The 27009-nt window shown below is 35.6% G+C and overlaps 1 protein-coding gene across 1 annotated transcript in view; it reads left to right on the top strand.

Annotated features, from left to right (window-relative positions):
- Positions 1-27009, top strand: part of Sec8 (exocyst complex component secretory 8) — a 519950-nt gene that overhangs the window by 173777 nt on the left and 319164 nt on the right. Inside the window, exon 12 of the mRNA XM_090392988.1 lies at positions 3255-3398. Coding sequence (XP_090249114.1) covers positions 3255-3398 — 144 coding nt within the window. The remainder of the gene's footprint in view (positions 1-3254; positions 3399-27009) is intronic.

Genomic DNA, 27009 nt, shown 5'->3' on the forward strand with positions numbered 1-27009 from the left:
TAATAAATATTTCTTGAAGGACTGCTGTAAAGATTTTGGGTGATAGAGAGTCTCCTTGTTGGACACCTTTTTCAATTGATATTTTATTGCTACTCGTGTGAAGTTGGATTGTTGCTGTTGCAGTGAGGTATATTGCCTGGAGGAGGTCCATATATTTTCCAGGAACTCCCTGATTCTGGAGTGCATTGATTATTGCGTTAGTTTTGATGGAATCAAATGCTTTTTCATAATCAATGAAGGCTAAACAGAGAGGCAATTGGGTTTCTTCTGCTTTTTCTATTATTTGTTTTACTGCATGAATATGATCAGCTGTGTTGAAGCCTTTACAGAATCCTGCTTGTTCTACTGGTTGATTTGAGTGTAGAAGAGGTGTTAATCTGTTTGTTATTACTTTTGTGAGAATTTTGTACAGATTAGAGAGAATACTAATTGGTCTATACAATACTATCTATTCTATACAATCTCTCATACTCATATGGCATCTCTCTCTCCAGCAATCTGAAGCAAGTTTTATATATAAGATTGTTTCATAAAAGAGAGATAAAAAGTTAATCATCAAACTCTTTCACTATGCTCAAAAGGTTATCAATAGCAAATTACTTCACTATTGGTACCAGTATGTTGTTAATCACTAATATGGATTCATTCCACAGATCTTCCGGCTGACTTTGACACAAGCCCTGGAAAAGTTTGGGGAAAGTTGTATTTTTATCCTTGATATTTCAAAGGCATTGATCAAGTTTGGTGTTATGGACTTCTTACCAGGCTACTCTCTTATGGGTTCCTTCCTAACCTTTGTTAGTAGACAAGAAGCTAGTAATTACATTTCATAGAATATGGTTCTTCTCATTAGATTTTTTTCATTAGTGCTGATTTATCCTGGATCTCTGTTCTTTCACCCTACACTCTTCCTCCTATACATCTGTTAAATCCACTGCTGTACATAATTTTGCTGGTGACAGTAAACTCCTCTTCTTCATTCACTAAACCTCATAACCATTACCTTTAATACTGATCTCCTTGCATTTCTCAAGGTGGATGAAAATAATGTAGGGCATTTTAATGTTATTAAGACACAATCCTCCTGTCTTGTCTGCTGAAAGAAAGACCATGGTTTGCTCACTTTCATTTTTGATAATTACTGGCACAAACACATAATGTTCATGTCCTTTTTTTTAAGCCTCTAAAAAGCTTGGTATTCTTTGTTTTGTTCTAAACAACACTGCTCGTTTTTTGTTCAGTTCCTAATACTGTAAATCCCTACATACATCTGATTTGTTCATACATTTGTGGTGGCACACCAAAAACCCTCTTTTACAATGAATCTGTGATTGTATTTAGATGTGAGCCCCAATAGATATCCTCTCTCTTTATCTCTCACTCACTCACTGACTCCCTCTGATTGCTTTACCATAGATGTCTTTGTTTCTGCATTATGCCATTTGTATAGATATTTCTATAGATACATTTCTGTGGATTCTGATCCACTGAATTGGGCCACTACCACCATTCCTCTGCTTTCCTCTAAACATGTATGAATACAGTAGCTGCTGGTCAACAGCCTTATACAGTTCAGTTCTGAACTTGATGACCTCATTCTTTTCCTATAGAAAAAAAGTGCTCTATTCTTTAGAGATCTTTCCCCATTCTGTTTTCCTCATTGAATCTCTTCAAGAAACATATTATTATTATTACCCCATGAAGTTAAGGACTCATCTAGGAAGTCTACTTTTATCATACACATAGCTCATCATACTGCACCTTAAACACACCCAAATTCTCTGCAGACACCACACTCTCAGGCAAGACATTCCAATCATTCACAACTATGCATGCAAAAAATCTGCTTCTCACTCCCCTGCTTACACCCTCCTTATACAGTTTCCAGGAATGAGCTTTGGTTCTCCCCTGATCTCCCATTTACAGTACCCATCTGTAGAACCTCTCCAACATTGATCCTATAACAACCCCTTACTAACTTGTAGGTCTCTATTATATCTCCTCTCTTCCTCCTATCCACTAGATTGTAAATTGCAATTGCATCTTCTCTATCATATTCGACATTCCAGAGATCAGAAACTACCTTAGTCAGTCAACTCTGGACCCCTTCCAACATCTCTTTGTACTTTTGAAAACCAGAGGAACAAATCTGTGCACAGTAGTCCATGTGTGTAGCCTAATCAAAGCCTTATACAATGAAACAAGAATCTCCTTACTTCTACAAGTCAGTGTCCTGTGCATCCTTCCCAGAAGCCTTTGTGTTGTCCTCATAATTTTGTCAATGTGTCCCCTAAATTTCAGATCCTTATCCACACTCACCCCAAGATCTCTTATTTCCTCCACCTCTGACAATATATCCCCACCAGGCATAAATTCTACATCCCATCTTTGTTTCCCAAATTGTAAAACCTTACGTTTTGCGACATTGAACTTGCATTCCCATTCTCGTGCCCATTCATTCAATTTATTCAAGATTTCTTGTAAGGCCAGAACGTCTTCTCTACTCTTCATAGTTCATCCCAACTTTGCATCATTCTGCAAGCAGTTGAATATCTCCATTCAAATCTTCACCAATATTAGTAGATTCCTTTCTGCTCTCTATCATTTGTTCTCCCTCCTCGACACACACACTGATTACAGGTCTTGAGGCAATGTGTGGAGTTGATATTCGGGAGGAATAAAAAAATAAAAATAAACTGGTGGATTGTATAGACTCCATCCTCGACACACACACACACTGATTACAGGTCTTGAGACAATGTGTGGAGTTGATATTCGGGAGGGATAAAAAAATAAAAATAAACTGGTGGATTGTATAGACATGAAAATTATAACTAGTGCTGTTGCATATAACATGTGTTCATATCAGTATTATAGTGTGTATAATTCCCAATGTTATGTAATATTCTTTAAGTTATACTTTTATCTGTTTTTTCCATCTCATGCATTGAAGTCAACTGATCTCACATGTGGTGTGGTAATTTAAAAACAGTATACATATTCATTATGAGTTGAGATTTTCTAGCATTATTTCTTTGTTTGCATTTAAACAAACAGAAGATATCAACTTTTATCAAAGGTTGGCCCCATTGATGATATAATTTGTCAGATAGTTTATTATATTGAGTGAGTTTACTATAATGATATTGTTATAGTGATAGTTGACTGCACTTATCATTTTTATTGCATTTTTATATGGAAAACTGGCATTCTTATTTTTAAGTATTTATTATCTAAATATATTCAATTTTTAGCTAGAAATCTGGGTTGGACAATACTTGGATATCCATAATACTGCTTCTAACCAACAGCCTTCTCCTCATGCTTTTAGTGATATGACATCTATCAGTAATATTGTTTCATTTTTTGCAAAGAAGAGAAATATCAAGAGTAAAAATGTAAGATTTTAGCAAAGAAATAGTGTAGAACAGAAAATATATTGATATATTTATTTTTTCATTTCTAAAAAGTAAAGAATTTAAAAAAAATTAATATTTCAAAATTAAAATCCATAATTAAATTACATTTATTTATTTTTTATGTTTTTTTTTTAAGAAATAAGAGGGTAATTTCAAAAGTTTTGCACACTGTACTCCTGTGGTAAACATTTTTATTTAACAGAATACATTTACGAGTCTTCAGTATAATCTGTCTTATCACTGCAGCTCATCATTTGGATAGATTTTGTATTCGTCTCAGCAAACCTATTTTTTGACATGTTCGATAGGTTGAGTCACTTCATTAATGGAGATGCAGAAGCACTTGCCATCTGCACTTTTCCATAAGATCAAATACTTTGTTCAAACATTCTGCCTTGCATTGTCATGAAAAATGAGGGCTCCTTCTGTAAGCATACCATACAGTTTGCTGTGAATTTCTCAGCACAAAATGTCTTATAGAAATTTCCATTAAATACTGCTGTCACAGTTCATTTCACAAGTGCTGTGTAACTCACTTCATTCTTGTCATAAGCCAAGTGATATCATTAAATTATTTTACTACTATTTTTTTACACCTTTTTGATGAGACTATGTTTACACTGTCTGTGAGGATTAATTTTTCAGGTCTGGTTCAAAAGCTTATGTCCATGTTTTATCTATGCTAACAATTTTGTTCAAAAATTATCATCATCATCAAATTCCTGCAATGTACCCTCAAGGGGTGTACAGGATATGATAGTACTACATGAAAAAAATTACATCATTACTAACTTCCTATCTACAATTTTCCTCCAAATCAGTCTGTTACTTGTCAAGACTCTAACATTATCAGATCTTATATTTCTGTCGTCTAAGGCACTTTGTACCATATCAATCCATGTATATCTTGGTCTTTCTCTGGGTCATTTTGCTGCCAACCTAGCAGAGAACACTTGTTTTACTAATCTTTCTTCACCCATTCTGTTTAAGTGACCATACCACCTGAGATTAGCTCTGCAAACACATTCCTGGATGCTGACAATGTCAAGTTCTTTCCTAATATCCTCATTTTTAATATGATATTGCCATTGATGCCATCTGTTTACACCTATAATCTTTCTCAGGATTCTCATATCTGCAGTCTCTAGTCTTTTGGTAAAGTGTTTTACTTCTGACCCAGCTCTCAGATCCATAAGTTAAAACTGGTTTGAACACTGTCTTGTATCAGCTAATTTAGCATTCTGACTAATTTCTCTTTTATTCCTTATGAATTTATTCAATTGACTTCCCAGAATACCAGCTTCTTCACTAAAAATCGTGCATAAGTAGCTGAAATGTTTTACTTGTTCCACAGGTTCTCCATTCGCAACACAGTTGACATTTTCAATGATTCTTCCTACTTTCATTGTCTTTGTCTTTTTAATGCTGACCTTCATACCGTATCTATTACGACAGTTATTCAATTGAGTCAGAGAATCTTGCAGACTTGCAGCGGATTTATTTAGAAGTATAACATCATCCGCATAAAGCAAAGAGCTGACATTAACATCTCCAATTTTGATATGTTTAATACCACTTTCCTTCATAATGTGATCCATATAGATAATGAATAACAGAGGGAATAATGTACATCCTTGTCTCACACCAGATTTAACATTAAACCATCTTCCTGTACTTCCTTCAATTCTAACTGCTGACTTACAACTCAAATAAAGACTAAGTATTGCTTGATATAATGCCCCATTGACACCATATAACTGTAGCGTATTAAATAGCCTCTCTCTTTGCACCCTGTATATGCCTTTTCCAAATCGACAAAACTTAAATACAGATCTTTCTTATATTCCCATGCTTTCTCGACTATTTGTCGTAAAGTGATAATCTGATCCTGACAGTCTCTATTTGGCCTGAATCCAGCTTGTTCTTCACCAAACTTTTCTTCCACAATTCTTCTCAACCGTTTCTCAAGTATACTTCCATAGATCTTGCCAGGAACACTCAGGTAGGGAAATACCTCTGTAATTCTCACATTTTATTTCCCTTTTTATATATGGGTACTATGAGAGCTCTACTCCAGTCATCGGGAATTCGTCCCTCTTTCCAGGCTTTCTGAACTATGCAGTGTAGCCACTGTAAGACACTTATACCACCATACTTCAGCATTTCTGGTCGAATATCATCTACTCCTGCTGCCTTTCCACATTTCAAGCCTTTGATGGCTTTTTCTACTTCAAGTATGAATATGTATTCCTGACTGCATGCCTGGTCAGTGTTTTTTACCACTGTTCTGTCATCACTGCTTGTTTCATTTAGCAGTTTTTCAAAGTAATTACTCCATACTTCAAGGATATCTTTTTCTCCCGTTTTCATGTCATCTTTATCATCTCTAACTCCTTTTACAGCACTCTTTCCTCCATTCTTAAGCTTCTTCAACAACCTCCAGAATATTTTGCCACCTTCTTGATATTTATTTTCTATATTCTTGCCAAAGTCCTCCCATGACTTTTGTTTAGCTAGTTTTACACAGTGTTTAGCTTTCTTGCATTTGTCTCTCTATTCTCTAAGCGCACAAGCTGAGTTATTTGCCAAGAACTTTTGATATGCTTTCTTCTTTTCCTTCACTGCCTCTTTAACTTCCTGTGTCCACCATGGAGTTCTAATTCTTCTATCTTTGCAGACAACTTTACCACATGCTTCTCTAGCTGAATCAATCAGGGCTTTCTTCAAGGCTTGCCACTGAATCTCCAAGGTTTGATTCATGTTCTCAAATTCTTTCTTTTTTCTTCAATAATCTTTGTGTATTTTAGTCTACAGTTCACATCTGAGAGCTGCTCATCTTTTATTCGCTTTAAAACTTTCGTACATGTTATTCTTTTCAATATGAAATTCAATTTTATCCTGCTCAAGACTAAATAGTGATCGCTTCCAATTTCAAATCCTTTGTACATTCTGGTGTTGTGCACCAGGGAGAAAACATCACTATCAACAATAACATAGTCAATGAGACTTTTCTTATTCCTTGTCTCTTCTCTCCATGTGAATTTGTGCACATTTTTATGTAGGAACATGGTGTTAGTAATAACCATTCCATGTCCTGAGCAGAAATCCAACAGATATTTGCCATTATTATTAGCTTTGCTCTTTTCTCCAAATTTTCCCAAAATATTTCTGTATGTCTCACAATCTTTCCCACTCTGCTATTTAGGTCCCCAACAAGGACCAACTTTTCCCTTTTTCATTGTGTCAGTTGCTTTTTCTAAAGCCTCAAAAAATTTCTCCACTTCTACCTTAGTAGAACCTTCTGTGGGACCATAGGCACAAATAAGTCTCATTGTCCAGTTCCCCCATTCTCATATTTGCCCACATTACTCTACTTGAGACTGACTGCCATTCAAGAAGATTAACCTCTTATTTTGTTTTGAATACTATGGCTACTTCTTCTTTTCCTTGATTGTCATTGCCTGAATATAACATTTTGTATTTATTGCTCAGAAAGATCTCACCAGTTTTGGTCTTTTTTGTTTCAGTCACCCCTATTATGTTGATTTGGTACTTATCTAATTCCTCAGCTAGCTCCATTTCTTTGCCATTCACGCTTCTTATGTTGATAGTACCGATCTTTAACTCTGGTGATGTTGAGTTGGGGTGTGTTTTCAGATTTGTTCCAGTAGCTGACTTTTCGCTGTTCGCCCTGGTTCCCTGGCGAAAACAACAGGTGCCTTGTTTAACCGGGCAACGCCCCAGCCGGCATGAAATTTTGTCATGTTGTACCATCATTTTTTTATTTTGGTTTAACCAATAAGAATACAATTTGGTCAGCTAAATCCCAAATTGCCAGCCCATCCTCGTTCATTCAGTATCCAAGTAGATACCCAACAGGGTTCACCATGAGAAGGTGAGTATTGGACATTAGGTCAGAAGCCCTGGTCGGTTCTCTGCATTCCTTTAAAGGCTATTTGGAGGTCTCCTCTCATTATACAGCTTTGACCCTTCACTCTCATAATGATATAGCTTTTCTGCAGTCCTCTTATGAGCTGCTTGCTGTTGTTCCATCACCTATTTTGGCAGTCACTCAGCAGTAGCAGCTTTTCTTCAAAATTTCAGTCAGAAATTTGAAAGCAAATGTTGAGATTTTATCGTGTTTGATACAATCTTATTCCAGCATTCTCTTAATGATAACTGCTTATATACCATTTATAGCTATCAATGACATATATGTAATTATGATTAACAGCCTGCTGGAATATGGTCAGTACCAAAAATGATGAAATGCTGATAAAGTAATCATATCAACAACATCTGTTTATAGAATTTTAATTGAAATTTCGAATAAAAGCTGCTGTTATGTCCAACTTTAATAGAAACGAGATGTCCAGTATGCTGCATTCCATTCATTATCTTCATAAACTTCATTTAAAGTTGTTTCAGTTTTTGCCATGTCAGATTTTAATTTTGATGAGAGAATGCTAGTCATTGTGCAATATCAAACCTCTATCACTGTTTTCCTCCATTTTGAAGTTTTATTTTGCAGAATATGAATGCTTGGGGAAATAGAAAATGAGCCCATAGAATTTTTACTCATTTTGGTTTATAGTTCATTTGAAGGTGGAAATGACCTTTATATAATTGTAAAACTGGGAATATAAATTCTGTTGGACAGAATTATATGATTTTTATGATATTTCTATAGATGATTGAATGTTGATTCAACCTTGGAACCATTTTATTGAAATTGTTAGAGGGGTGCAAAATCTGCATTTTCAAACCTGGTGACATATCAGACTTCACTTGAGACTAAAACATGAGAAATATCATGTTAGATTATGTTGAATTTTTTTCTGAAATGATATAAGAAAGAGTATCTGATTATTTTATGAAAAGTTTATATTATTTTATGATCATTATTTTTAAAAAACATTATTTTATGATTGTATATCATCTGATTCTTTTATGAATGACTGGTTTCTGGACAATGCTTGATTTATTTCTGATGACTGTACTGAAGGGAAATATAAATAAAAGCCATACTTATGTAAACAGTAATATTCAGCACCAGTATATAAAATAAATCTAAGTGCAACTCTATATTTATTGAAATAGAAAGGGAAAATACTGATTACAATGATCAACTTTGTTTTCTTGTAAATGTTTTTTAGATTATAATTGGTGGTATATCCATAAAATAGAAATATCGCAAGATATTCATATATATGTAATTTGGTGCAGAAACCAACCTGTTTATGTCAGGCCAAATGCAGTGGATTCTGGTTAATTGGGACAAATCAAGACTGGAACACTTTGTCCCAATTAAGTAGCTGCCCTAATTATGCAAAATTTTATGGAAAAAGCTAAAATATCAAAAATGTTTAAAAATAGACACACTTTCAGTATACTTTTGTTGAACATGTTTTTATTAAAAAAAACTAAGCATACATGTGTCCGTATCCCCATTGAAGTTAATTATACATAGGTATCTATCAAGGTATACTCTGAGTATATTCTGACATGTTCCCTTTCTAGACTGCAACTGAACAAAATCAGCACAAGTATCTAATTCAGAAAAAGGACTGCCTTCAATGCCTGCTTGCATAAATTAGTGCCATAATTCAGTAATAAAAATGAGCGAGTGACTAACCTTTCTGGTTAGTCACTTGCTCATGTTCAGGTATGTCATCTTCATTACTTTCCTTGTCGTCTGGATCTTTAGGTGTTTTTTGCAATTTTTTCAACAGTTGTATCCTCACAATTTTCATTTTCATTGTAACATTGCATGCTATTGTCAATGCATAAAAACTCTTTGTAGTTTCTGATGTGTTGCAGTTTTAAAATGATTTCATTTTCATTACGCCATATCTGGCACTGATTTCTTTGCTTGTTGAAGTTGACATCAGTAAATTTTCTTCAATTGTTTCAAGAATGTAGTGTACCAACCTTCTGCGATACAATGTCTTCAAATTTTTTATGATTCCAATGTCCACTGGCTGTACCAGGGATGTGGTGTAAGCAGGAAGAAATTTAAATTCAGCACTTAATTAGATTGTTTGAAAAACATTAATGTTTTTCAAACAGTCTAATTGAGTGCTGCATAGTTGTCCAGAAGCAGAAGAATTTTTCTTGAATTTCATTGCAATTCTGCATCTCAACTCATTAGCCATTCTTGAAAAATAACAGAAGTCATCCATGCATTCTTGTTGGCATAATACAGAACTGGCAAACTGTCCATTCTAAGCGGTTAAGCATCGAGGCTTGGCACTTTTTCCATTAACTAACAGCTTCTGTTTGTCACTTCCCAACATGTTACAACAGCACAGCATGGTAATGCGATCCATTTCTTTTTTTGAACCTGAGAGCACTGCAAGTTTATAGCTCAGGGAATCATCTGGTGTGGCAAAGTAAAACAGACCTGTTTCATCAGCATCATAAATTTCATCAGGACTAAACTTTTGCAGCAATTCTGGTAGTTTAGTTGATTTCCACTGTTCAGCACTCACAGTATCAGCACTGTCCTTCTCATTGTGTGCCTTCTTAAATTTTATTTCTGGTTTTCTGTTGCTGCCTCAAGGGCTCACTTTAGTGAGTACGGGCATGGCAAACCCGAGGTACCAGATGCTGGACCATGCCTTACTTCATGTAATATACATCTGTTATATTATTCTGTAGATTGGTCCCTCCTCTTCTTTCTTTGCTTCTTTCTCCTCTCCTTGCTCCTTCCCCCTGATGCTATTAGAGTATTTGAGGGCTAGGGGTGAGTCTTTCCTATCTTGCTAAGTCATTTCGTCTTATGCAGCCACCGAAGGAGGCAAGCTAGCCTCAATAGGTGCCGGTCCCAAGCCTGGATAAATGGCGAGGGTTGATGTCAGGAAGGGCATCCGGTCGTAAAACTTCAATGCCAGCTCAAACTATGATATGAGTCAAAGAGAAAATGATATAAGGGCTAGGGTGTACCCCTTAAGCGACATGCAGCCACATCGCCCTACAGCTGCGAGAAGTGGACGAGGGCTACTGCATCAAGGGCAGGTGCGGTTAAAGAAGCGAGCCCAGCAGGTGGAGAGGATGTTGCGAGTGGGAACACTGAATGTTGGAAGCATGACTGGAAGGGGAAGAGAGGTGGTAGACATGATGAGGAAGAGGAAGTTGGACATTTTATGTGTGCAGGAGATAAGGTGGAAGGGAGGAAAGGCAAAGGAACTGGGAGATGGATATAAATTGTTCTACTCTGGAGCGAATAATGAGGGAAGAAATGGTGTAGGAATTGTGGTGTGTGGCAGAATGAAGGGCAAAGTACTGGAAGTGGGCAGAAGGAACGACAGGATCATGCGAATGAAATTGGGTCTTGGAGAAGAGCGGGTGGTCGTATTATGTGTATATGCCCCGCAAGTTGGTTATACAGCAAAGGAGAAAGATGAGTTCTGGAATGTGTTAGATGAAGAAATGAGGGAACTGGAAGAAAATGAGATGGTGATTGTCAGAGGAGACTTGAACGGACACATAGGGAGACAGAATAGAGACTGTGAAAGGGTGCATGGTGGCTACAGAGTGGGAATGATGAACCAGGAAGGAGAGAGGGTTGTGGACTTTGCAGTAGCGTTTGATCTGGCAATTGTGAACTCGTTTTTCTACAAGAGGGAAGAACATTTGATAACATTTAGGAGTGGTAACAACGGTTCACAAATTGACTACATTTTGACTAGAAGAAAACATCTTAAGGTTGTGACAAATTGTGAAGTAATTCTAACAGATCAAGTAGCACAGCAACACCGACTGTTGTGCACAGATTTTAAAATAAAATTGAAGATAAGAACCTCTGGATGCCATGGGTTGGAGGAACTGGAGGGAGATGGCTGGAGTGTTATGCGATAAGAGGATGCCGATCAATCTGAAAGGCAAAATCTATAGGACAGTAGTGAGGCCAGCTATGACATATGCTATAGAAACTGTGGCCCTGAGGAAAAATAACATCGGCAGGATGGAAGTAGCAGAGATGAGAATGCTTAAGTGGATGTGCGGTGTGACTAGAAAGGATCATCTGAGAAATGACTATGTCAGGGGAACAGTGAAAGTTACAAACTTAGGAGCGAAAATACAGGAAGCAAGGTTGAGATGGTTTGGTCATGTGATGAGGAGGGAGGATGAATATGTGGGAAGAAGGGTCATGCAGATGGATGTGCAAGGAAGGTGGAAGTGTGGGCGGCCAAAGAAGAGATGGAGGGAGCTGGTAGAAGAGGACTTGAGGATGAAGAACTTGGATGTGGTGACAGCCCAAGACAGGAAGGTGTGGAGGAGACTCATTATCAACAGTGACCCCACTTAAGTGGGAGAAGCTGCAGAAGAAGAAGAAGAAGAAGTCTGGTTTTCTGTTGCGATAACCAACCATCTGTAGCTTTAAAGATCACATGGCCCAGCTTTCTAGCTAACTATTTTAATTTGGTTTTTAATATTGACCATTAACATGCAGTCCTGTACACCCCTTGAGGGTACATGGCAGGAATTTGATGATGATGATGATGAACATGCACGGCTTGTCCAGTTACAATAGAGAGCCATTGATTGAGATCCTCCTCAACGTCTAGATTCTTGCCTTCTAGCTCTCATTTTTGAGATTTTCCTTCTTGTCCATTGTGCAATGCCCATTCTTTTCACATTCTGTCCTGCTGGCTTAACAAATGTGCAATTATAGATTTTGGAACACTGATTATCTCTGCCAGTTGACGATGACTGGTGTTATGGTTGGGTTTTTATTTTGTCAAGAAAGGTGATTTTATCTGCTAATGTTAGATCTTTCCTTGGCATCTTGACATGGCCTTATAAAAAAAAAAATTTAAATATCACTACACTGTTTGTTACACTTTTTACTAAAAAAAAAAAAATTAACACACACCTGTTAAAAGTATGCTACCTAGCAGTCACTGTAAGTAGAATTATTACACTGTCAAAATACGCTTGTCCTCTCTACTCTGTATCCTAGTACTGACTGTCAACAATTCTCTCTCTCTCTCTCTCTCTCTATGTAACTCACTACACATGCACCTTCTACAGCCACTGTTCCAATAAAGCTGGATATTTGCTGTAGATAACCCAAATAAGTGAAGCAACTTTGGGTTATATTCTTGGTTTCCATTCTTTAGTATTTGTCCCAATTAACCGGAATCTACTGTATTTTTAAAAGCCAATGTTATATATGAACTTGAAATAAGAAAACATTAGTTTTGAGGTATTTTTGATACCATGAAGACAGTTCAAAAATATTATTTTTACACAAACATTCTATGAAAAAATTCAACATTGTCAGATATATTGGTGAATATGTAAAAATGTGCCTTCCTGCCTGAAGCTGAACGTGGCAAGCTACCTGATGTGAGACACATGCAAAGCATAGCCTAGTGTGAATGTATTAAATACATTCATGCCAGCTAAAGATTAAACTAGATTCTTTTGTGATCTCAGTATTTCATTTTTAGTACTGTATTATTTTAGTATAAAAATTCATACAGTATCAAAAATATTCATTAATTGGGATGTTATTGAGATAAAGCTTAAATAAAACCAATATAGATAGAAGAATATTTGTACTGGATTGTTGCATTATATTTAACATGCAAAATTAGTAAAACATCAGGTTTCTTATTGGTTTATGAAAACCTGATACTAGGAAGTTTTTTCACATGGTTGCAAATTAAATGAAACTTACCAAGTATATTCTTGTCTTATCCTTTATACAATTGTAAGCATACAAATTTTGCACATAAAATGTGTTCATGACTGGGCTACTTGTATATAGAGACTAAATGACTTCCCATTAATTGCCTTTGTATCCCATAATGCAAAGCAAACATTCTTTTGGATATATATAATATTATGGGAAGGATTGCTATTCTCAGTGATGAGACCTTTATCAAGAAGGTCTCATCACTGAGAGCCAGACCACCCAGTAGAGATACCAAGGTATTTCTGCTGTCTACACATACACTTTTTTACTACTTTATATGGGAAATATATGACCTCTGCATTAATTCAACAATCTCATGTAACATTATACACATCTGAAAGAGTATGTATTCTGCATTATGAGATACAAAGGCAATTAATGTGAGGTCATTTAGTTCCTATATACAAGTAGCCCATGAATCTATTTCATGCACAGACTTTTTGCTTACACCTAGATAAAAGCATAAAAGTAGAATATAATTTCTTAGCAAGTTTTATTTAAAAACTTGATATTGCTCATGATAGGACAGTTAATCCTCTCTACATTGTCTGCAATGGCTGGAAATTAATATGTGCATGTTCTTCTGGCCAGTTTGCCTCTTTTTGCAGGAGAAAAAAAATTTATATTTCTGTATGAGATAAGCTAACTCATCTGCAGTTAAAAAGTGCTAATAAAGGTTCACCACATCTTAGACAGGATTTGAACATAGATCTTTCAATATATGGTTATGCATACCACATATCCCAATAATTACCCATACAATAATATGTACAATGGTATAAGTTAAATGTTAGTGCACAATAACAGTTACATTATATTCTAAAATACTACTGCAGTCCCTAAACTTTTAATGATAGAAACTACATATAAAATACAACACAAGAAGAACATACAAAGACAACATAAAAATGGTGCAGATTGAAACAATATCAGAATAAATACAGTATAAGAAAGGAACAGACAGAACTTCCTATTCTATACAGCTGCTACTTACTACTTTGGCAGTACATCAGTTTGTACTGTAACGTAATTGATAGCTGTATCAATCACTTTCCTCCCTTACAGTGGTCTTGAGACACTAATCAAGAAGTAACTTATGGAGTATCACAGTATGCAAGAGAAAGAAGTGAGGAGGGATAGATAGAGAGAGAGACCAACCAATGATAGACAGCGGGCATAAATGGATGCTTTTCTCTTAAGAACTGTAATGAATAATAGCTCTTTTTTCAAAAAAAAAAAAAAAAAAAAAAAATCAGCTAATGCCTATTTGTCCCCATATAGGGAGTAGGCGGGGCCGTTTACCCTATCTAACGTTTGGAGACTGAGTGGGCAGTTCAATCTCCACTGGTAGCCAATCAGAGAGATAGCTGGCCCAAGGCTATCACGGATTCATCGGATAATGATAATGTAATTTTATCAATAATTTTCTTAAGGATAAAATTAAACTGTGACTTTATTTCTTTATGCATAAGGTAAAAAGCTCTCATGATTTGATGAAAACCACAGACTTTAATTCATTATCTTATGAAAGGAATGTATTTTAGATGGCTAATTTCAGTTATCTATGAAAGAAGAATATTTCAAATAAGTACTGTCCAGTTGGACTTGATATGCCATAAAAGTAAATGAAGACCTTGCTTGTGTGAACTTTATTATTAGTAGTATTATCTGATCTCCATGGAGTCAAAGGACTGAGTGTGGGAGGTCTGTATGCTCACATGCCAAAAGATTATTGAACCATGCCATGAACGCATTCACAGTTTCTGCACTCACTACACTTTCAGGCAATGCATTCCACTCACCAGTCACTCTCCATGCAATGAAGCTACTTCTCGCTCCTCCACTTCTCACTCTTCTGCTTCTCACACACCCTCCTTATACAGATTCCATGGATGGCCTCTAGTTCTATCCTTGCTGCCTTTTATTCTATGAAATATCTTCTCCACATTAATCTTTTAACAATCCCTCACCAACTTATATGTCTCAATGATATCCACTCTTCTGCTATCTATTCACAGGGCTTTGTAAGTTGCATTCCCTCAATCTCTCATTGTATTTGACATTCCATAAACCTGACAATAACTCAGAAAACCTTCTCTGGATCTTCTCCAAAAGTAGCCCATGTGTGGCCTGATGAAAACCTTATACAAGGGAACCATAACCTCTTTACCTCTACATGTCACTGCCCTGCTCATTATGCTATAATCCATTGGGATGTTCTTACAATTTTAGCAATATGACTCCTAAACTTCACGTCTCTGTCTACCATCACTCTCAGATCTCTAATCTCCTTCACCTTCTTCAGAATTTCTCCATGAATTGTATACTCTGGATCCCAACTTTCCCTACCAAATTTCAAGATCTGGCATTTTGCAACATTAAACTGATAGATCCCATCATTTGTCCACTCAGTCTGTTCAGATCCTCCTGTAAGATCACATCTGTTCTACTTCTCATAGCCCTTCCCAGACTTTAATCACCAGCAAACAGCTACACATCCACAGTTAAGCTGGTCCCAATGTTATTAATATACAAGATAAATAATAAAGGTCCCAAAACAGATCCCTGTGGCACTCCACTAGTGACCTTCCTCTTTTGGGATATCACTCCTCCATATAAAGTCTGCTGATACCTGTCCAACAGCCAGTCAGCTATCCAATTTACTACTCTGTTATCTAATTCCATCTGTTTCAATTTAGCTACTAGCTTGTCATGTGGAAGTCTGTTAAAGGCCTTTGAAAAATCCAAGTACATCACCACCACCACCTTATATGCATCTCCTTTATTGAGTGAGTTTTTCACCTTGTTGTAATAAATAAGCAGTTTGCTGAAACCTGACCTCCCCTAACAAACGTATGCTGACCATCATAAAGAACACTACTATTATCACTCCACTTCTGAATCCAACTTCTCTAATATCTTAACAACAATCCCAGACACATAAATAAGCCTATATTTTCATGTATTCCTGACTATTCCATTCCTATGGTGGTAATGAATGCACATATGTGCATTCATTACCACCTTCAGAATCTACTCTATTTACACCTTGACCTCATAGGCCCACCCCATTTCCCTGTCCAAATTTGTTTCTTGTTGTTACTTAACTTTTGAAAGAAAATAATTGATCATTTAGCTGTTTGTCTGTACTGTAGCATAATACTGTAGTTGTAAGAGTACTGCAATATTGCTCTGCCAGAATTGTTTACATTAAAAGTTAAGCAAATTTAAAATTCTTTCATCTGCAATTCACTTAAAATACTTGAAATGACTGTAAGTCTTGAAAAAATCTAAGGCATTCAAAATAACCGAGATTCACATTTGAGAAATGAAATGTGAATCATACACTGAAATTTTAAATTAAAAGAATTTAAGTAGAGTGCACAAGAAAGTAATAGTGAAAAAAAAAAAAAAAATCATGTAGAGAGGGAATCAGCTTCTTAACCATTGTAGGTTAATTAGTCACTCTTATATGGAGGTGGGAGGTGTTTTTCATCCTGCAAAACAGATAAACCGATCAGAAGAACAAATACAATTAACACATAATACATGGGCCCTGAAGAATTGCTGTTCAGAAGATGTCAGAAGAAGGTTAGGAATGGCTAAAGCAATCAGAGACCTGTCTAAAATTGGAAGGATGGATCTATTTCTATGGGAACAAAGTTGAGGATTTTGGATGCAGTTGTTTTTCCAACAGTGACTTATGGATGTGAGACTTGGAACCTAAAGAAGTCAGATAAGAAACTTTAAAGCTCCTTAAGGATATTGACAGAAGCAAGTTAAAATATTTTGGACACATAGAAAGGAATAAAGGGGGACTTCTCAAAACAGTAATAGAAAGTAAAGTTCCTGGAAAAAGAGGAAGGGGTAGACCATCAATGAGATAGATGAATGGTGTGTGTTTGGAGTGACTGATCTTCAGAGAATTGAGGCCACCAGAAAAGCAAATGAGAGGACTACATGGCGAGGCCTGGTGTGGCACATCGCCAAGCATCGGAGTAACCATGTGGCATCTGTAGATGCCCAGTGAACATATGGAGAGACATGGGCCCTCATAGCCTTAGTTACTGTTGATATAATCTCAAATAACATCATCATCATCAAAGTCACCAGAAATCATAAAGTGAAAAGAATATGGATATCTAATTAATAATAAACATTTAAGAGTTACATAGATAGCACTAATCTGATAACAGATATGCCATATATATGGCACAAATTATTTTACACTAGCAGACTTGCATTAATAAAAATAAAAAAATTCTAAGCAGAATTTTTTTCCAAGTTCCACGGCATCATCAATTCTAGTACTAAAAATTTAATAAGCAACAGAACTGAATTATCATACAAAATCAGAATGGAGGTTACTGAAGTGACATATGTGACAGGAACTCTGTGGGAACAGAGGTGGATGAATTGGAGGGTCTTTGGATATTGCAGAATCTCAATGTAAATACAGCTGTGGTATTAGATGGGATATCAGCTCATTTTTATTAAGAAAGTTCAAGGAAACTGGCAGTGCTTCTGACTAAGAATTCCAGAGTTGGCAGAGTTTCAAGGGAGTGGAAAGAGGGCAAAATACTTCCTTTATAGAAGGGAAGTTCTAAGAATGTAGTTGCAGATTACAGACCAGTCAGTATCTCAGGAGTGGTGGTAAAAGTCCTAGAAAGGCTGGTCAAAAAGAATGAGTGGATAAAAATATGACACTCTACGAGAGGCAACTTAGCTTTGGGAAAGGTCGGTTTTACCTTAGTAATTTAATAACTTTTTATAATAGTTGGATAAAGGGAATGGCTATATGATGATTCTGCTGGATTTTGCATAGGAATTTGGCATAATACCACATACAACTCTGTTACATAAATTAGAACAAATGGGGATGTGTAAAAATAATCATAATTAAAATTCTGAATATTTTTACGTATTGTTTATGTTAGCATGTTTATTAGTTTTGTTTTCATAACACGCATTGTCGGCACTTGCGATGTGCCCGTTATGGAAATTGTTTTGTTAAAAGTGATATGTAAAGAAGTTCAAAAATTTAATGTACTTACCGGATTTGAATAGTTGCGTTACTTTAAACAAATTTATTATGGTTTGAAATATTAAGTTTTGTGTTTTATGAGGACATTCTCTTGTCGCTAACGGAGACAACGTGTCAGCCATTATACAGTACTTAGTTTCTCACTTGTCACGGAGTACGCATGCTCGCCGAGAAGTTTGATGTGTGATTGACAGCTGACAAGGAAAGCGTTGGGTATCTGAGTAACGGCTGTAAACAAGAGAGCGTTCGGAAGGAATTTAGAACACAGGCCGGCAGATATTTAGGTTCGGAGGAACTTAAGTTTTTTTAAGTGACAGTCGGAGGAAAATTAATAGTATATTCCAAAAAAGGAATCGTGGAACTATTAAGTTTTAATGTGGAATAAGTATGTGGATAAATAAAAGGAAAATATTGCTATAAATCGTTTTAAAAGGAATATTGGAGGAAACACTAATTGAAAGATTTATAGTAGATTCCGAAAAGGGAATCGTAGAACTGTAAGTTTTTTTAATTGGAAGAGTAAGACTGTCAATAAGCATTTAGTGAATAAAAGAAGAATTTGCTATTTACGTTCTAAAGGAATGTTCGAGAAAACTCTGATTAGGAAGTTTCATCTGTATTAAGGACGCCAGATCTGACTATTATTTCTACTAAAAAGAGACAGAATTAAGTCAGGAAGATTTTTATGTGTGCTACATGAGTGATGAAAAAGGATCCTGTAAAATGAAGAATAGAGTCATATATCTTCTGAAAAGGGCCTTGACAGAGAGAGAAACTGGCTATGAACATTTTGTCATTTTGAAAACAAAGTGTTTAGTCTTAAGTGTAAGTTTATTTTAAAAAGGCCTTGGATCCAATTAATTTGTAGTTATAGTTATGTAATATTGTTTGAAGTGTATATATATTGTTTTAGTTTTATTAAATGTGTTTATTTTGTATTTGGTCTTGAGTCAGTGATTAATTGGATTCTGAAAGAAAGAGTTAAGATCATTGCACCAATTGGAGTGAACCCTTGTGCACATAATAAAATATAGGTACACTCGGAATAAAAAAATAATTGTTAGAAACAGAGATCATCTCTATGGTAGGATTAAATATTAAGATAAATATGAATATCCTCAATATAAAAATCCACCAATTATTAACAGATGGATATGACACTGGTTATTTGGATATAAGTAGCTGATAGATAGATACCAAAAAGTGGTATATGGAGGAAAGAATCCAGGAGAATGCAGATGATTAGTTGCATGCCACAAGGTTCTGTGCTAGGACCATTACTGTTTAATCTATACATAAATGATATAGGAAATAACATGAATGGAAATATTCAGTTGTTTGCTGATGATGCAAAATTACGTAGAGTAATAGTTAATCAAGTGATGTGGAGAGCTTGCAGGATGATTTAAATAGACTGTCAGTATGGACAAAAGATAATGGGTGTCAGTTTAAGGTATAGAAATGTAAAGTTATGCATTTTGGGATAAATAGATTTCAAACTATGTACCACATTAATGGAACTGTACTCTAGGAAATAGATGAAGCTAGAGATTTAGAGGTGGTTGAAGACAGAGAGTTAAAGTTTAGAGGATATATTGCTAAGGTAGTTCATAAGATTACTTGACTATTGAAGAACACATTAACATGTAGAGATAAAGGAAATTGTTATTCCTCTTTATAAGGCCTTGATATGTTTAACTCTGGATTACTGCACTCAGGTCGGGTCTCCTGGGTTTCTTGGGGATGAGGAAGTGGTGAAGAAGATTCAGAGGTGAGCAATCAAGATGGTGAGTGGTCTGCAGAATGTTCCCTATGATGATAAATTCGGAGTGTGTGTTTGTGTGTGTGTTATTGCAGAAGTTGGTTGATAAGAGAAAAAGAGGAAATATGATAGAAACATTTAAGTTGCTTAAAAGGTATTATAGTATTGATGCAGAGGAAATGTTTCAGCACTTAGCTACAGGAGACAGAACAAGAGGTCATCCCTGGAAGTTGAATGAATATAGTTAGTAGGGGTGCGAGGACTAGACTTTTTGCTTGGAGAGTGTTGAATGAATAAAATGGGTTGTCAGTGGCAGTTGTAAATGCTTTGTCTATTAATGAATACAAGAAGAGGTATGACAAATACTGTGTGGATAGTTCGGTCTCTAACGACGAGTCTGAGGACTCGTATGCCACTGCCCTCACATGGTTTTGACAATGATGTCTTCTGCTAGAAGAAGTGGTAGGGTTGCAAATTCCCTTTCCACACAAAGTTTGTAGGACAATCACAGACATCCATGCCCACGGCAGGATTTGAACCCACAGCCTCTTGGCTGGAGAACAGACATGCTAACTCTCTGCCAACCAGACAGGCATGGATGAGCATATACAATAATAATAATATTCTGAAGATGTTATGAAAACAGTCTTGATTAATTTTATTATATAATGCATTGCTACACTGACTTGTTTCATTTAAAATATTTAAATAAGACAACTAATCATTAGACAATAAAAAACAAGTCAACAAATGCATTCAAAATAAAAGAAAATGCAGTATCGCAATATGAAAGTTAAACTTATCAAAACTGGAATCAAATAATTATTAAATTTCAATGCAAAATAAATTTGCTCTATATGAATTCTGAGAAACAATTAACTTGAGAAACAAAACTGAAACATCATTCTTTTAATAAAGTGAGATATACAAAGTAAGGAAAAGTTGTAGCTTAGCATAAGTTATTGACCTTGACCTAAGAAAGGAGTATTTCAGAGTTGTTGGAGTTGCCATGGAAGCTAATTGATCCACATGTCTACAGGCAAAATAAAGTTTAAAATGCTCTGAACATTTGCTCTCTGAAGTGAAAATATGTTATTGTACTATATTTAACTGAAAACAGTAATACAGTCAGAAAGGACAAAAAAAAAAAAAGCATTTTTGAGTATGAAAAAATATGACAAAAAATGCTAATAATAATATAATGCTGCTATGACAGATAACAATGAAAATGTTTGTACTATCATACAATAGCACAGTAAAACGGTTCTACCTATTTGTTTTGAGGAATAAGATAGAGGATATTTTTATTTCATACATTAATTAATTCTGTTAATTACACAAATAGCAATATTCATTTAATTCTGCTTCAGACTAAGTTTTCCTCTCCCCAGAACTTAAGGAAGAGTTCCTAAATATAGTATTAGTTTTTGAAATTCTCCCCCCCCCCCCACACACCATCAAAGAGTAAAATGGATTTCCAGCATTCTGTTACAGAAGACCATTACCACCCCTTTTCTTTTGAAATCATGTATATGTGATTCCAGTTGCATGTTCTTATTCACCATGCAATGTTTCTTCCTCCTTCCACCATCATTTGTACATCAGAGCTAGTTTGGCATCTCACAAATATAGAAAATTATATCATTAATAAGATAATGCTTAATGTTTACCTCAAGCATTTTATTTAATTATTGAAGTGGGAAGAGGATTCTGTCTCTCTTGTGTATCTCTACTTGGTTCAGAATAAAAATCATAAGAAGAGGATTACATAATTTCTGGAAGAACTTATCTCGCCCAGGAAATCAAATCATTCTCTCAAAACCTCATTTGTACAGGTAGGGATCCTCTATGTGAGAAACAAAGAATGCTAGTAAAATCATACTGGATTATACTGTGTTGGATTATGTTGTTTAAAATTACTGTAGCATCAGCTCAGGTTATGTACAAGCTAAGTGCATTATTACTGTTGATTGCATACACTTCTTCCAGCTAGTTTGCCTATTTCATAGAAATCATTAATGTGACTGCATTTTTAACATTTATAGGCTGCGGGTTTGAATCCACCGTGGGCACGGATGTTTGTGATTGTCTGTGAAAATGGTGGTGGTTGGCGATAGATGGCATCGGTGTAGATGCTGAAGGTAGTTGCTGTGGGTGGAATGATGCAGACGGAGAGTTGTAGAGTAGGTGCCCTCCCTCGATGAGTCTTTGGACTCTCTGGAGGTGTCACGTAATAATAATGTTTGGAACAAGCATTACTATAAACTGTTTGTTTTCTCATTATAAATGCCATATTTTCTCTATTAAGAATCTGTACTGTGTTAAGAAACTTTGAATAAAAGTTTCTTCTCAAAACTTTTTTCTACCGTTATATTTTAACTGGACCCCTTGACATTTTTAATTCAAGAAAGTGTCATGAACAAAAAAAAAAAATAATAATAATTATTGTCATTATTATTATTACCAGAGACCACACATCACCTGCAGCAGCTTTTATATGTTTTCATTCACACTACTTGCACTTACCACTTCGAAAGCAAGTCATTCCAGTCACATATACTGCTCTATGAGAGAAAAATCAAGCCTTGATCTCTCTTTTGAATGCACTAATTATCGACTTCCATGGATGTCTTCTCCCCACCCTCCATAAAATGAAAAATTCCATCTATGTTATCTTGTATACCCTTTTGGAAGGTTTGTAAGTCTCTGTCATGTCACCCCCCCCCTTTCTCCTGTTCGAGAAATTCCTAGTCTTTCCTCATAATTTATATTCATCAATCACAGTAGTTAACACTCTCATTTGCACCCCCCCCTCCCCTCTGTATCTGCATCACCTTGGAATCCAGAAGATCAGATCTGGGCACAGTAGTAAAACGTGAGGTTGTATTAAACCTTACAAACAGGCAAAATGACTTCTTTATCATTACATGGCAATATTTGTTTCAGAATTGCAATTATCCTCTGAGATGTATTTCTAATATTTGCTGGATGAACTTCAACTTCCCATGAACTGTAACTTCCTATCTGTTAAAACTCCAAAATCCCTAGCTTGATGAGTTTCTTTAGCATAATACTACTAGTGTAATATGCCATTTAATCTCATCATACCAAAGTTTATAACTTTACATTTACTGACATTAAACTAACAGCTATTTCTCATGCCCACACTTCTAGCCTTTTCAAATCATTTTGGAAACATTGCTTCCAAAACAATTTGAATAGCAAATAGCTTGAATAACAGTGGATCAAGGATTAATCCCTAGGATAAGTACACTCCTGATCCATTAAATCTTTACATGTGAGTGCAAGATTTAAGGAGATTTAGGATTCAAGATTCACCAACATACACCATTTGTTTGGTATTTGCCAATCAGCCATCCTCCTCCAAGCTAATAATTTATAATGCAGTCCCACACCCTCTAATATACGAGGGTGGTCTGAAAAGTTCTCAGCCTCAACCATAGATGGCAACACTATCAACAACATTTATTTTTTTCTAAGTTGGTACATCTGTCATAAGCATCCATGTGAAATTGCTAATCATTCTATTAAGTAGTTTGTTTTATACAGCTGTGTGATGCAAAAGTGTTGTCTATCCCTTGAAATGGATAAAATTGAGTATCGTGCAGTTATAAAATCTTTGTAAAAGAAGGTTTAACGCCAAAAGAAATTCATTCAAAGTTCATAAAAGTTTATGGGCACTCTTCTCCTTCATTTTCGACAACTAAGAAATGGGCTGCCGAGTTTAAACGTGCCATACCAGCCATGAAGATGATCTATATGAAGGATGTCCAAAAAGTGTAACAACACCAGAAGGATAAGAATTTGTTGTTTCAAGGATACTTGCGACATAAGACTGAATGATATAATCACGTAATCACAAGAAAGATATTTATTTAACCAAATATTTTGGTCTGGAAATAGCAGACCATCGTCAGTGGTATTACAAGAACAGTTTAAAAAATACAAGCTAGAATACTAACAATAGATCGTTAAAATTAGAACACGCCGCATGATGTTATATCACTAAGTATGAAACGGAATATTTTGAAGTAGAAGCATGATTGAATTTGCTATTGAAAAAAAAAAAAAAAAAAAAAAAATTAATTAATGAGTAATCTTGATTAGACTTTCCCAGATTTTTGATATAGATATACAGTCATTACGATTCAGGTTGGGGCAATGGAGCAAGGCCTCCATGCTTTCCTTGAACAAACGTTCGAACCTATAATGGGATCTATGTAAGAGTCCTGGACCAAAGGATGCTGTGGTCAGTTTCAATCCCGTGTTGAGCCAACCCAGACTTTTTAGGTTTGTTGTGAAGAATGGATGATTGATGTTCTTGGATTCTTTTTTCAAGGGAACGTCCAGTTTGTCCAAAATAAGAGAGATCACAGTTGCACGGAATTTGATAAACTCCAGGAAGAGATAAAGTTGAGCGTTTGTCTTTAGGAGAAGGAAAATGAGAAGACAATTTGTTAATAGGTGAATACGTAGTTGTTAAATCATATTTCTTTAAAATTCTTGCGATAGGTTCTGAAATACCGGAGATATAAGGAATAGGCACTCGACGTATTGAAACTTTGTTGTTTTGTGGAGGATTATAAGAATTGAGAAGACGTTGAGTACTTTTTTCAGAAAAGCCATTGAGTTTCATGTGTTGTTGGATAGTAGAAAGTTCTTTCTGTAGATAATCAAAAGTAGAACGATTAGTTTTGGCTCTTCTGATGAGGCATTTTATAATTCCTGTTTTTTGACATGGATGATGGGCTGATTCTTTAAGAATATAACGACCTGTGAATGTTGGTTTCCTGTATACTGTAGTTGTAAGAACATTTGAAGGTGATCGGATGAGGAGAACGTCTAAAAAAGATAACTGGTTGTTTTTTTCTAATTCCATAGTAAACTTTATGCGATGATGCAAGGAATTAATACTGTTTAAAAAGGAAGGTAAAGCGTTTTTGCTGTGAGGCCAAATAGTAAATATGTCATCTATATATCTTACCCAAAAAGATGGTTGAGGGAAAATAGATGCGAAGAGGACTTTTTCTAAATGTTCTAAATAAAAGTTGGCTAAAGCCGGAGAAAGAGGACTTCCCATGGCCGTTCCTTCTACTTGGCTATAAAATTTGTTTTGACATGTCAAAAGAAAAAAACAACCAGTTATCTTTTTTTAGACGTTTTCCTCATCCGATCACCTTCAAATGTTCTTACAACTACAGTATACAGGAAACCAACATTCACAGGTCGTTATATTCTTAAAGAATCAGCCCATCATCCATGTCAAAAAACAGGAATTATAAAATGCCTCATCAGAAGAGCCAAAACTAATCGTTCTACTTTTGATTATCTACAGAAAGAACTTTCTACTATCCAACAACACATGAAACTCAATGGCTTTTCTGAAAAAAGTACTCAACGTCTTCTCAATTCTTATAATCCTCCACAAAACAACAAAGTTTCAATACGTCGAGTGCCTATTCCTTATATCTCCGGTATTTCAGAACCTATCGCAAGAATTTTAAAGAAATATGATTTAACAACTACGTATTCACCTATTAACAAATTGTCTTCTCATTTTCCTTCTCCTAAAGACAAACGCTCAACTTTATCTCTTCCTGGAGTTTATCAAATTCCGTGCAACTGTGATCTCTCTTATTTTGGACAAACTGGACGTTCCCTTGAAAAAAGAATCCAAGAACATCAATCATCCATTCTTCACAACAAACCTAAAAAGTCTGGGTTGGCTCAACACGGGATTGAAACTGACCACAGCATCCTTTGGTCCAGGACTCTTACATAGATCCCGTTATAGGTTCGAACATTTGTTCAAGGAAAGCATGGAGGCCTTGCTCCATCGCCCCAACCTGAATCGTAATGACTGTATATCTATATCAAAAATCTGGGAAAGTCTAATCAAGATTACTCATTAATTAATTTTTTTTTTATTATTTTATTTTTTAATAACAAATTCAATCATGTTTCTACTTCAAAATATTCCGTTTCATGCTTAGTGATATAACATCACGCGGCATGTTTTAATTTTAATGATCTATTGTTAGTATTCTAGCTTGTATTTTTTAAACTGTTCTTGTAATACCACTGACGATGGTCTGCTATTTCCAGACCGAAATATTTGGTTAAATAAATATCTTTCTTGTGATTACATGATTATATCATTCAACAACACCAGAAATCATTGATCAAGTGCACAATATGGTATTGGATGACCGGCGAGTCAAAGTGCATGAAATTGCTGAGACTATAGGCATTTCCAAAGAATGTGTAGGATATATTTTGCATGAAGAATTGCAAATGAAAAAGCTTTGCACAAGATGGGTGCCACACTTGCTCACAGCAGATCAAAAGTGCACTTGCATGAAAATCTCTGAACAGTGCTTGGAGTGTTTTAACAAGAATAAAACTGATTTTGTGCTGTGCTTCAATTTATTACTATGGATGAGACTTGGATTCACCATTACACACCAGAATCCAAACAGCAGTCAAAACAGTGGACAGAAGCTGGTTGTTCAGCACCAAAGAAGACAAAGTTGGTTCCATCAGCAGGAATCGTCATGGTATCGGCATTTTGGGATGCTTAAGACATTTTGTTTATTAATTATCTTTAAAAGGGTAAAGCAATAAGCGGGGAATATTATTCCGATATTTTAACTAGACTAGACGAAAATATTCATGGGAAAAGACCTGGTTTGCAGAAGAAAAAAATCATCTTTCATCAGGACAATGCACCTGCCCACAAAGGTGTTTTGGCAATGGAAAATTAAGGGATCTTCCCTATGAATTGTTTGAACATCCACCCTATATCCCAGATTTGGCTCCCTCTGACTTCTATCTCTTCCCAAAACTAAAACTTTTCCTCGCTGGTCAGCATTTTTTTTCAAATCAAGAGGTGATTGCAGCTGTAGAGTGGTGGGTATTTTGCAAATCTTACTGAGAACCACTGCAGGGATGGGATAATGGTGCTGGAGCATCTCTGGAATAAATGTATTAGTCTTAAGGGAGATTATGTTGAAAAATAAAAATAATTTTGAAATTATAAATTCGTTTTTTCATTGTT

Source organism: Typopeltis vanoorti, chromosome 5, assembly GCF_054136105.1.
Source record: "Typopeltis vanoorti isolate ZY-2024b chromosome 5, IOZ_Tvanoo_1.0, whole genome shotgun sequence".
NCBI classification, from domain to species: Eukaryota; Metazoa; Arthropoda; class Arachnida; order Uropygi; family Thelyphonidae; genus Typopeltis; species Typopeltis vanoorti.